Source organism: Lithobates pipiens, unplaced genomic scaffold (genome assembly GCF_037356315.1).
Source record: "Lithobates pipiens isolate NorthernLeopardFrog02 unplaced genomic scaffold, aLitPip1_a1.2 Scaffold_22, whole genome shotgun sequence".
NCBI lineage: Eukaryota > Metazoa > Chordata > Amphibia > Anura > Ranidae > Lithobates > Lithobates pipiens.
The window spans coordinates 195,392,063-195,403,251 of NW_027507784.1; the positions used below are offsets into that span (position 1 = coordinate 195,392,063).

General features: G+C 39.0%; 1 protein-coding gene across 1 annotated transcript; it reads right to left on the reverse strand.

Moving 5' to 3' along the window:
• Window positions 1-588: 588 nt before the first annotated feature.
• Window positions 589-6,247, reverse strand: LOC143924467 (hemoglobin subunit beta-3-like). Its single transcript, XM_077448790.1, has 3 exons — window positions 6,078-6,247; window positions 1,866-2,088; window positions 589-821 (listed from the first exon to the last, which is right to left on the reverse strand). Exons 1-3 carry the CDS (start codon window positions 6,167-6,169, stop codon window positions 693-695), a joined length of 444 nt encoding a protein of 147 aa, XP_077304916.1. The 5' UTR covers window positions 6,170-6,247; the 3' UTR covers window positions 589-692.
• Window positions 6,248-11,189: the final 4,942 nt, after the last annotated feature.

An 11,189-nucleotide genomic window follows, 5' to 3' on the forward strand; every position in this document is an offset into this window, starting at 1 on the left:
ATTGCGGGAGCCCGGCTGTGATCATGACCCTAGTGGCCACAGGGCTAAGCAATGTAACATAACGTTGCTTCGCCCAGCCGTGCCATTCTGCCGTAGTACATACAAAATAGCATTTTTTAGTTTGATACATGTTCTCTAAGGCAATGTTCTGCCCCGACATGCCATTTGTTTGACAATCTCGTTTCTTAGACTAGAAAATGTCCATTTCTATTTTTTAACATTCATCTCCCATAAAGTGTGTTTTAATAAGCTGTGCCCTTTTGCAAAATGTACCTTTTACCATACACACCAATCAATGTGGCACACTTCCCATGATACACTGTTTTTAGCCCACAGAAATGCATCCCTGCCACGAAAGGACTAGTTGATTGTGTTTGCCCCCTAGGAACAATAAATTCAGTCCTCCCTTGGCAGAGACTGTTAAGTGCCAGGCTAAGAATAGCATTCATGAAAAATCCATTCCAGACTCTTTATCTTTGTCCTCTGAAATCAGTCAGCCAAACTAGGAAATACACCAAACAAACTATTTTCATTTACAGGCCACCTTGTTAATTTAGCATTAACAAATAAATATGACATTACAGGAGGGAGGTTTTTTCAGTTTTTTTATTTATTTACATGCTCTACAAATGGAACACACATTAATACACAGCCTCAGTGAAAACTATGCTGCTTTCTGTTCATGTTGTAGTTTACTGATAGCTGTGGCTAAGAGCATCAACCAGGACGGCAATGAACTTCTCCCATGCATGCTGGACTTGAGGGCTAAAGGCAGATCCCAGTTTGGCAGCCAGGACAATAACCAACACTCCTCCAAGACGCTGCATAAAAAAAAGCAACATTTTGGTATTAGTATTTAAATCGTTACGTTATCAAAATATTTAATTAGAAAAATAGTGATATATAACAGCAAAGCAAAGCACAAAAAAGTTTGAAAATGTGTTAAAATGTACTACAACTACAGATCAGCAGTTGTTATTTATTCCTTGAGTTACAAAAAATAAATAAAAAATGAGTTGCTCTGGATTACTATCGACCATTACTTTGGTTATTAAGATCATAGTTCAAAGCCATACTTTTTTTTCTTCTTAGTTTTGGAAGGAGTACGGAAGGGTTATATTTTTTGAGGGGAAAGGTCATCTTCTAATGGGGACACATAGTCAATTCAAAATTGTATAAGAGGTTATGTTTTCTAAACCTTTTAGCCCTTGTACACACGGTCAGAGATTCCGACGGAATGTTTCCTATCGGACTGTCTTGTCGGATATTCCGACTGTGTGTGGTCTGCATCCGACTGTTTCCGTCGGAATATCCGACAGACCAACTTTTCCAACTTGCCGGTAAAATTGTCCGACAAAATGCTCCGATCGGACATACTCCGATCATGTGTAGCCTACTCCGATGGACAAAGTGCCACGCATGCTCACAATCAAATTCCTAGACCAAAGCTATTGGCTACTAGCCTGAACGTAGTCCCATCCTAACGAAATAACGTCATCATGTTATGTACAACTTAGTCTGACCGTGTGTATGCAACATCAATTCCGGACCTCTTCCGGAATTAATCTATCGGAATTACTCAGACGGATTTGGTTGTCGGAATCTCCGACCGTTTGTACAAGGGCTTAGAGATTTCATCATGTTTCCTGTTTAGTCTCCAAGCAGCACATGGAAATCTCCCCCCATGAGTAAAACAGCAAAAAAAAAAGAAAATGCTTGCTTTTAACTATTTCTTACTCTTCAAAATTAAAAAAGTTTTTGGATTTGAATACACTTACAAAGGTGACAAGGTCATAAAGTACATTTCTGTTTTGTCAATAGAAAGCAATCAAGCCCAGTTTTAAATAAAATATTAAGATTAATACCCTAAAGTTCTCAGGATCCACATGAAGTTGGTTAGCATGTTTCTCACTGAGGTCGTGCAGAGTGCCCTTCACGTTGTCTAGATGATGGATGGCATTGTCGATAGCTCCCAGAATCTTCTTGCCATGTGCATGCACCTTAGCATTACCAGCAATTGCAGCTGGGCTGGAGAGATTTCCAAAGGTGCCGAAATACCTCTGGGTCCAGGGGTAGACTAAAAACAGCCTATGAAAAATACAAGAAAAAATGTTTGATTCATATTTTCCACCAGGAACCTTCCAACATATAGACATCATCAATGAATAATACAACTTCATGGATATGATGCAGTACCTGTATGACTGAGTGGTATGTACCTGTGAACTTGTAGCAATTATTACTTGCTTGTATGTGTGCAAGGATATGAATAATAAAAAAATATTATGTTATCACACTGTTTAAAGATATATGTTACTTTCAAAACTAACATTTATTACAGTATCTATAATGCAGGAAGTCCCATCTTAGGAAATGAAAAGAAGTAAGAGAAAGAAATATCAGTAAAGATAAGTAAATGGCAATTATAATTTTGTTAAAATACTTTGATAGTATTGTTTTAATTAAAATAATTGCACAGATTAACGTAACAAGCCAGGGAGTAGTGGAAGATTATGTCCTCAGTTAGATTTTTGTCCACCGGCAGACCTTACTTTTTGGCTGTGTCAGCAACATAATTGGGATTGCTTGTTTGCTCTGAGAGACTTGCACTTAACCACTTTTAGACCGGACCAATTTGCTGGTCAAAGACCAGACCACTTTTTGCGATTCGGCACTGCGTCGCTTTAACTGACAATTGCGTGGTCGTGCGACGTGGCTCCAAAACAAAATTGACGTCCTTTTTTTCCCACAAATAGAGCTTTCTTTTGGTGGTATTTGATCACCCCTGCGGTTTTTATTTTTTGCGCTATAAACAAAAATAGAGCGACAATTTTGAAAAAAACGCATTATTTTTTACTTTTTGTTATAATAAATATCCCCCAAAAATATATAAAAAAACATTTTTTTCCCTCAGTTTAGGCCGATACGTATTCTTCTACATATTTTTGGTAAAAAAAAACGCAATAAGCGATTATTGATTGGTTTGCGCAAAAGTTATAGCATTTACAAAATAGCGATAGTTTTATAGCATTTTTATTAATAATTTTTTATTATTTTTTTTACTAGTAATGGTGGCGATCAGCGATTTTTATTGTGACTGCGACATTGTGGGGGACCCATCGGACATTCTTGACACGTTTTTGGGACCATTGTCATTTATACAGTAATCACTGCTATATAAATGCAGTGATTCCTGTGTAAATGACACTGGCAGTGAAGGGGTTAACCAGTGGGTGGCAGTGTAGGGGTTAAGTGTTCCTAGGGGTGTGTTACTAACTGTGGGGGGGTTGGGCTTTCATTTAGTGAACACTGATCTCTGCTCCAATCACATGGAGCAGAGATCAGCGTCACTAGTTGCTAGGCAGAATGGAGAAATGTTGTTTACAACGGCACTTCTCCATTTGGCCGCTCCGTGAGACGATCGCGGGGATGCCCGCAGCGATCGAGTCCGCGGGTCCCGCGACCAGACTCACGGGGGTCCCGACCAGCGCGGGAGCGCGCCGCCGGCAGGGCGGCAAATTTAAAGGGATGTACATGTACGCCCATTTGCCTGCCCGTGCCATTCTGATGACGTACATCGTCGTGCGCTGGTCGGCAAGTGGTTAATCATACTCAGGACACCTGTAGGAATTCAACTGACCACTGACTAGTGCTGTCTATGAACAATATAATAGCCTGTGTGACCTTTATTATTTCTATGCAATGATTACATAGCATGCACTTACTATGTCTTTTTAGATGGCATTCTAGCCTTTTCACTCCCCTTGTGTGCCTGAATTACACACATAGCAAAATTAAACCTCATTGCCTTTTTATATATATACACTTACTTTCTATGAAAAATATTGATAAGCTCCCGAAGAAGCGTCATATCAGGAAACATGTTGAGCTTGTACCTCTAAAAATGGTAATCTGCTCCCACTCTGTTCAGGGAACTCCCAGTGGTCATTAAACCTATTGACCCGGTCCCAGCGGTTAGAGTTGGATGTGTGGATTACCGCCTATATAAGTTTGTACCTTATATGGTTTTAGTCATTCTTGTATATTTGTTATTAATAAAAATAATTTTTAATACATTGGTGCCTTTAAAGTCCATGATTTCTCCTAAATAAAATATATGTATAAACAATAAAAGGTGAAAAATATACAACAAATAAGGAAACTTATTGAATTTCCCTTTACATAGTACCTTATTAGGCAAGCCCAAATCTGATTCAATCAAGTATCAAATTTATTGTTTTATTATTTTATTAATTTGAAACCATGGAAATAATAAAGCATTAGAAGACTGTTAAATTCAAAGATCTGGCAGCTAAAAATTACATACCATTGATGCATAAATTGAGAGCAACATTAAAAATTTGGAAATCCTATAAGATATCTTTCTTAGGCAGGATAACAGCAATAAAAATGACGTTACTCCCTAAGATCCTATATCTATTTAGGGCTCTCCCCATCAGACTTAACAAAGCACTGATTACGGAATTCCAATCTGATATTAATAAATTCATTTGGTCAGACTCCCACCCACGCCTATCAAGAATAATTCTATATAGATCCCAAAGACAGGGAGGACTGGGCCTTCCAGATTTTTGGTTATATTACCTTTCAGCTAGATTGACTCAAATTGCACAGTGGCATATCCCCAATTCAAAATTTCCATGGGTTGAATTTGAAAAGAATTCCATCTTGCCATTTTCCATCTCAAGTTTACTTTGGGGAAACAAAATTCCTAACCATGATATAGACTCTCTAAATCAAATTGTCTCTCAGTCATACCAATTATGGAAGTTGTATAGGCAAAAATTTCATCTTACCTCCAAAACCCCTCCTCACGCATCCTTCATAGGCGACCCAAAATTCCGCCGATACATACAGGACCCTGCTGATCTTACATGGTGGATTAACAATAAGCTAACTTTCCTTTTTAATTTCATAAAAGGCTCAAATTTCATTTCTTTCTCCTCCCTTAAATCAAAACACTAAGTCCCGGAAAACGAATACAACAAATTTCTCCAGATTAAACAATTTTTCATTACATACTATCAAACCACTAATATACAGCCCCCATCCTTTTTTGAAAACCTTTGTCTTAAGTCACCCAGAAAACGAGGCTTTATCTCTGAAGTATACTTAAATCTACTCAACAACACAGACACAAACAAGCTTCCATATATGATTAAATGGGAGCAGGAGACAAATTTCACGTACTCCTCGGTTAATTGGGGTATCTGTATAAACAATTTGCACAAATGCACTAAATCCATTGCGGTTAAAGAGACTGCATTGAAGTCATTTACAAGATGGTACTATACCCAATTAAACTCCACACCATCTTCCCTACTTCCTCCCCATCATGCTTTAGAGAGTGCCATTCCACAGGATCTTTCTCATACATCTTTTGGAACTGTGATAAGATCACTCATATCTGGAAACAATTAGAGAAGTTTGCCTCCAAAATCTCAAATAAAAATATAATTTTAACCTTACACAACTGCCTCCTCTTCTCTCCCATCATAGGTCTCTCTACACACAATATGAGATTAATCCACACTATATGTGTAGCAATCCATTGGCTAATTGCATTTCACTGGAAAACACCAACCGTCCCACTAGTACAGTACATCTCAAAACGAGGATTATTAGTATTCATTTAATGGAAAAAATATTTCATTCCGTTCAGAACACAACCCATATATACACAAAAAAATGGGATCCCTGGTTTGAGCATAGAAATGAGTTCTTTAACTCAGAACAACACGCCCCTACATAGCTTGGTGTTCAAAATAGGCCACAAGCCGCTATAACAAAGATTATAATCCCATTCCTCACTTTTTTTATGTAATGAAAGTTATTTATACTACATTTGTATGTTATATGGTCCAACTGTATTTCTGACTCTCCGTGATTTTCATTCTACCTATGCCTTGTCGATTTTGTACCATCTTTTGTACATAATAAAAAAGTTTGTAAACAAAAAAAGAAGACTGTTAAATGATTCAGGTTAGAAGATACAGTACTGGTAGCATAGTAGAGAGATTCTGAAAAAGTAACAACACCAAGGAAAGTTGTTATACCTTGTAAGTGCTTCATGTCCATCCTGTTCAACATCGACCTTCTGCCACACAGAGTTGATGGCGGCCTTCTCTTCAGCAGTCCAGTGAACCATGGTGGTGGATTGAGTCAGATGAGAGTAACTCCTGCTTCAAGAAGTAGATGGTGGATGGCAAACACAACTTTCTCCCCATTATATTTATAGTCAGCTTTGTAAGTTACACCTACATTTAATTTGTGCTTTGTCATAGTATCTCAGTTTAACTGATAAGTGAATCTTATAACTGACTATGCTGTTTTATATAATGCCTTGTTCATAGCTTATTTTCTATGTCTACATGCTGATCGCACAGAACTTGCTCTCAACCTCCATAAGTCAAAAGCAGATAAGACAAACAGCTGGGCAACAGATACAATTCGTGATACAGAGCACCGCATTTTTACAGATGTCTTTCATGAAACATGGCAACAGATTTCATGTGTTACAGGTATTATACATAGGAATAATACTCTCAGATCACCATAGTGTTGACCTATAGATAAATAGGATAATGATGATATCATCATCATGCTTGATTGCTTAGTAGTTTTAAAGCACATTTTTTAACTAAATGTTTCAGATGTTATTCAAGTGTATAGATATAAAATGGAAAATTTTGGAATCACCTATATTTTGGGTACATACTTTCCATATATTAGTTATTTTTAATAGAAAGGCTATACAAATGTATATACGGTTGTACTCAAAAGTTTACATACCCTGGCAGAATTGATGATGTCCATTTTTCAGAGAATATGAATGATAACACAAAAACTTTTCTTTCACTCATGGTTAGTTTTTGGCTGAAGCCATTTATTGTCAATCAAGTGTGCTTACTCTTTTTAAATCATAATGACCCCCCCCCCCCCCCCCCCCACAATACAGTAAAATTGCACATTATAGAGTGGCCTTTTATTGTGGCCAGCCTAAGGCACACCTGTGCAATAATCACGCTGTCTAATCAGCATCTGGATATACCACACCTGTGAGGTGGATGGAAAGGAGAAGTGCTCTCTAAAACAGATTTAGACAGATTTGTGAACAATATTCAAGAGAAATAGGCCTTTTGTGTACATAGAAAAAGTCGAAGATCTATGTGTTCAGCTCGTGATAACTAGGGGCAAACAAAAAACGGTTGCGTTTATAATTTTGCTCAGTGTGTGTGTGTGTATATCTATATATAAATATATATATATATATATATATATATATATATATATATATATATATATATGTAGATATATATATATAGATAGATAGATACATAGATAGATAGTGCTGTGAAAAGTAATTGCCCCATCCCTTGCCCAATACCTTGCTAAATAATGAATTACGGTAACTACATTTTTTGGAAAGCTGCATTAAATTTCACTTGCCACACCAAGGCTTGATTACTGCCAGACCTGTTGAATCAAGAAATCCCATGAATAGAAGCTATCTGACAAAGTGAAGTACTCTAAAAGATTGCAAAAAGTAACACATCATTCCATGATCTAAAGAAATTCAAGAATAAATTAGAACAGTCTGGAAAGGGTTACAAAGTAATTTCTAAGGCTTTTCGGACTCCAGGGAACCATGGTGAGAGCTATTATCAACAAATGGAGAAAACTTGGAGCAGTGGAGAACCTTCCCAAGAGTGCCTTGCCTACCAAAATGACCCCAAGAGCACAATGATGGCTCATCCAGGAGGTCATGAAAGAACCCAGAACAACATCTAAAGAACTGCGGGCCTCACTTGCCTCAGTTAAGGTCAGTGTTCATGATTCAACTATAAGAAAGAAAACTGGGCAGAAAATGGCATTCATGGGAGAGCTTCAAGGCAAAGGCCACTGCTGAACAAAAAGGACACAAAGACTCATCTCACATTTCACAAAAAACATCTTGATTATCCCCACTTTTGGGCAAATATTCTCTGGTGATTTAAAAGTTGAACTTGTTGGAAGGTGTGCATCCCGTTACATCTGGTGTAAAACAAACACAGCATTTAATAAAAAGAACATCATGCCAACAGTCAAACATAGGGTGGTAGTGTGATAGTCTGAGGCTGCTTAGCAGCCTCAAGATCGGGACGACTTGCCATAATTGATGGAACCATGAATTCTGCACTCTATCGAAAACTCCTGAAGGAGAATGTCCATCCATCCATTTGTGACCTCAAGCTGGGTTATGAAGCAGGACAATGATCTGAAACACGCCATCTCTAAATGGCTCCAAAAAACAGAACAAATTTAAGGTTTTTTTCAGTGGCCTAGTAAAAGCCTAAACTTAAAGTGGAGTTCCTCCCAGAAGCGGAACTTCCGCTCATTTGTCTTCTCTCCCCCTCCGGTGCCACAATTGGCACCTTTTGTGGGGGGAGGGGGGACAGAATACCTGTCTTTGACAGGTATCCTGTTCCCACTTTCGGGAGTCTGGGCCACGGCATGTGACATCACCGCGGGGCTCCCTCCTCCTCCCTTCTCCTCTCCCTGTCACAGGGTCAGTAGGAGAGAGGAGTGAGGCCTCCCGCATGCGCAGTAGGGTTCCCGCTGTGAACTGCCAGGTACCCTTAACAGCAATAGCAGCGGCAGCTCCCGACAGCTAATGGAAACATCAGCTGCAGTGCCGACATCGCTGGACTCCAGGACAGGTAAGTGTACTATTGTAAAAAGCCAGCAGCTGCAGTATGTGTAGCTACTGGCTTTAATTTTTTTTGTTTGGGTGGAACACTGCTTTAAGCAGGCCATTCGTGCTAGAAAAGCCAACGTGGCTGAATTAAAACAGTTCTCTAAAGAAGAGCGGGCCAAAATTCCTCTACAGCAATGTGTAAGACTCATTGCCAGTTATGGCAAACGCTTCATTGCATTTGCCAACAAGGGTGGCACAACCAGTTTTTAGGTTTTGGGGGGGATTACTTTTTCCCACAGGGCCAGGCAGGTTTGGACAACTTTTTTCAAATCATCATTTAAATCACCATTAAAAAACTGCATTTTGTATTTTCTCAGGTTACCTTTGTGTACTATTAAAGTTTGTAATATGAATCATTTAAAGTGGTTGTAAATATACATACACATATAAAAATAAATAAAAACCTGCAAGGCAAAGGCATAATGAGCTAGTATGCATCACATACTAGTTCATTATAAAAAACTTACCTTTAGATTGAAGCTGTTGCAGCGATCTCCGTACACCACTGTGACCGTCGTCATGTCTCCCAGAGTTATTACCAGAGTTATCTCCAGCCCTGTGATTGGTCAGAGCCACGATGCCGTCACTCCTGCTAATGTGCACAGGCCCTTTAGAAACGGCACAGTTGAACCGTTTCTGCAGTGCGCATGCGCCAATGACGTCAGTGCAAGCGTATATATGGTAAATATCTCCTAAACCCTGCATGTTGCTTATTATAGGCTTAACGGTAGGTACAAGTGGTGTAACAGGGTTTACAACCACTTTAAGTGTGACAAATATGCAAAAAAAAAATCAGAAAGGGGCAAAAACATTTTCACAGCATTGTAGAACTTTTTCTGAAAATTCATAATATGCTTCATAAGGTACATCTAAACCTAAGATTTGTTTTTTTATTTTTGCACAGAGTGTGGAAGGATTTGAACCTCTGTCAGTTTTTTTTAGCTGTGTCATTATTAGGCCCCTTTGCACCTGAGCATAGCAGGAACGTGCATTCCTGCTTGCTTTTGTTGCATGTTTTTTACGCATTAACGCACATCACGCCTAAGGCAGCCTATTCACTTAAATTGGGTTGCACTACATGCGACAAACGCACCAAAGAAGCTACAAAACCTTTTTGATTGCAGGGTCATTATTAGTACACGTTTTGACTCATTTGTAGCATGCTTTGTTGCGTAGAAAACATGAGGTAAAATAATCATCTGGTATCCACACTGGAGGGTGCCATTAATTGTTAATTGTGAATGCAGCACGTTTGATGAATGTTTCCAAAACATGTGGCAAAAAGCTAATTTTTGTGTGAATGCAGCCTAAGGCAGAATTACTCTCTATATTTGTCATAGTAATTATTGTCATGAAATTAAATGAAAAGGGAAAATTCCAAAATTTGAGTAATTAGTTAGTTTGCTCAGGTGATGGCCATAGAGCAGAGGGAAAGTCTTCTGTGGGTAGCAAACATTCTTCAAGTGAGTGGGAATTCTTCTTAAGATTCTTCTCCACAAGCATTTCTCACTGGATGTTTCTAAATTGGTCTCACAAAGCCTTGACAACATTCCTTTCTGGTAATGCCCAACTCCACATGCTTTCCTTCACAATGGAATGGATCTCACTAGATCTCCATTGTGAAGGGAAGCATGTGGAGTTGGGCATTCTATCCTTCTGCTAGTGCCCTCCAGCTTGACATAGATATAAAATCACCACATATATCACGCAACTCTCACTCTCCTGGGCTTTCTGGAAACAAAGTCTGATTCCCAACACAGGAGCTTTGCAGTTGGCAATAACATTTAGGTTCTTTGGTCACAGCTACCTCTCCAGTGACCCTGACCATCTCTGCACTCTTACATAAAGTAGCCTTAGTGAACCTCCTTCCCTTACTGAATTATTAGCATTGACTTTTTTTTAGAGTGCATAAGGAGTAATCCATGTCCATACAGCTGCAGTCAACTTTTAAACTGTATTTACTGAACCATTATTCTGAGCAGCAAGTCTCACATCATGATCTCAGTTTCCATAGGAACACTTTCCTCCTATAGACTGCTTAGTCCACATGGAGAACCAATGACTGTTCCTCCTCACCTCAATTCCCATAAGAGGCGTGATCTATGACCCTTGTGGGTGAACAGGCTACAAATCTCAATGTACTTTGTCTTGACTGAAGAAATCCATCAATCACATCAAGAGCAAGCCACATAGGGAACTCCTTTATGCTGCAGTAACCCATGTGTGCGGTGGCAAAAAGCTGGGCTTTTATTGCTAACACACCGCACATATGCGTTGCTGGGTAAGCAATGTTTATGTGCTAGGAGTGCACTCCCAGCACAAACCCAAGCTCTTAAAATGGCTCTTGGTATGGAGAAGACATTGGTAGCTAGCGAGATCAGCTCCCAAACATATGACCACTGTGACAGTCAATCACATTGGTCTGATAATT

What these genes read in the sequence shown, in the direction of transcription:
- LOC143924467 (XM_077448790.1), bottom strand. Translation starts at nt 6,169, where the DNA reads ATGGTTCACTGGACTGCTGAAGAGAAGGCCGCCATCAACTCTGTGTGG. An exon ending in GGACATGAAGCACTTACAAG is followed by an intron (nt 2,089 to 6,077) that starts GTATAACAACTT and finishes TATTTTTCATAG; the next exon opens with GCTGTTTTTAGTCTACCCCT. An exon ending in TGGATCCTGAGAACTTTAGG is followed by an intron (nt 822 to 1,865) that starts GTATTAATCTTA and finishes TTTTTTATGCAG; the next exon opens with CGTCTTGGAGGAGTGTTGGT.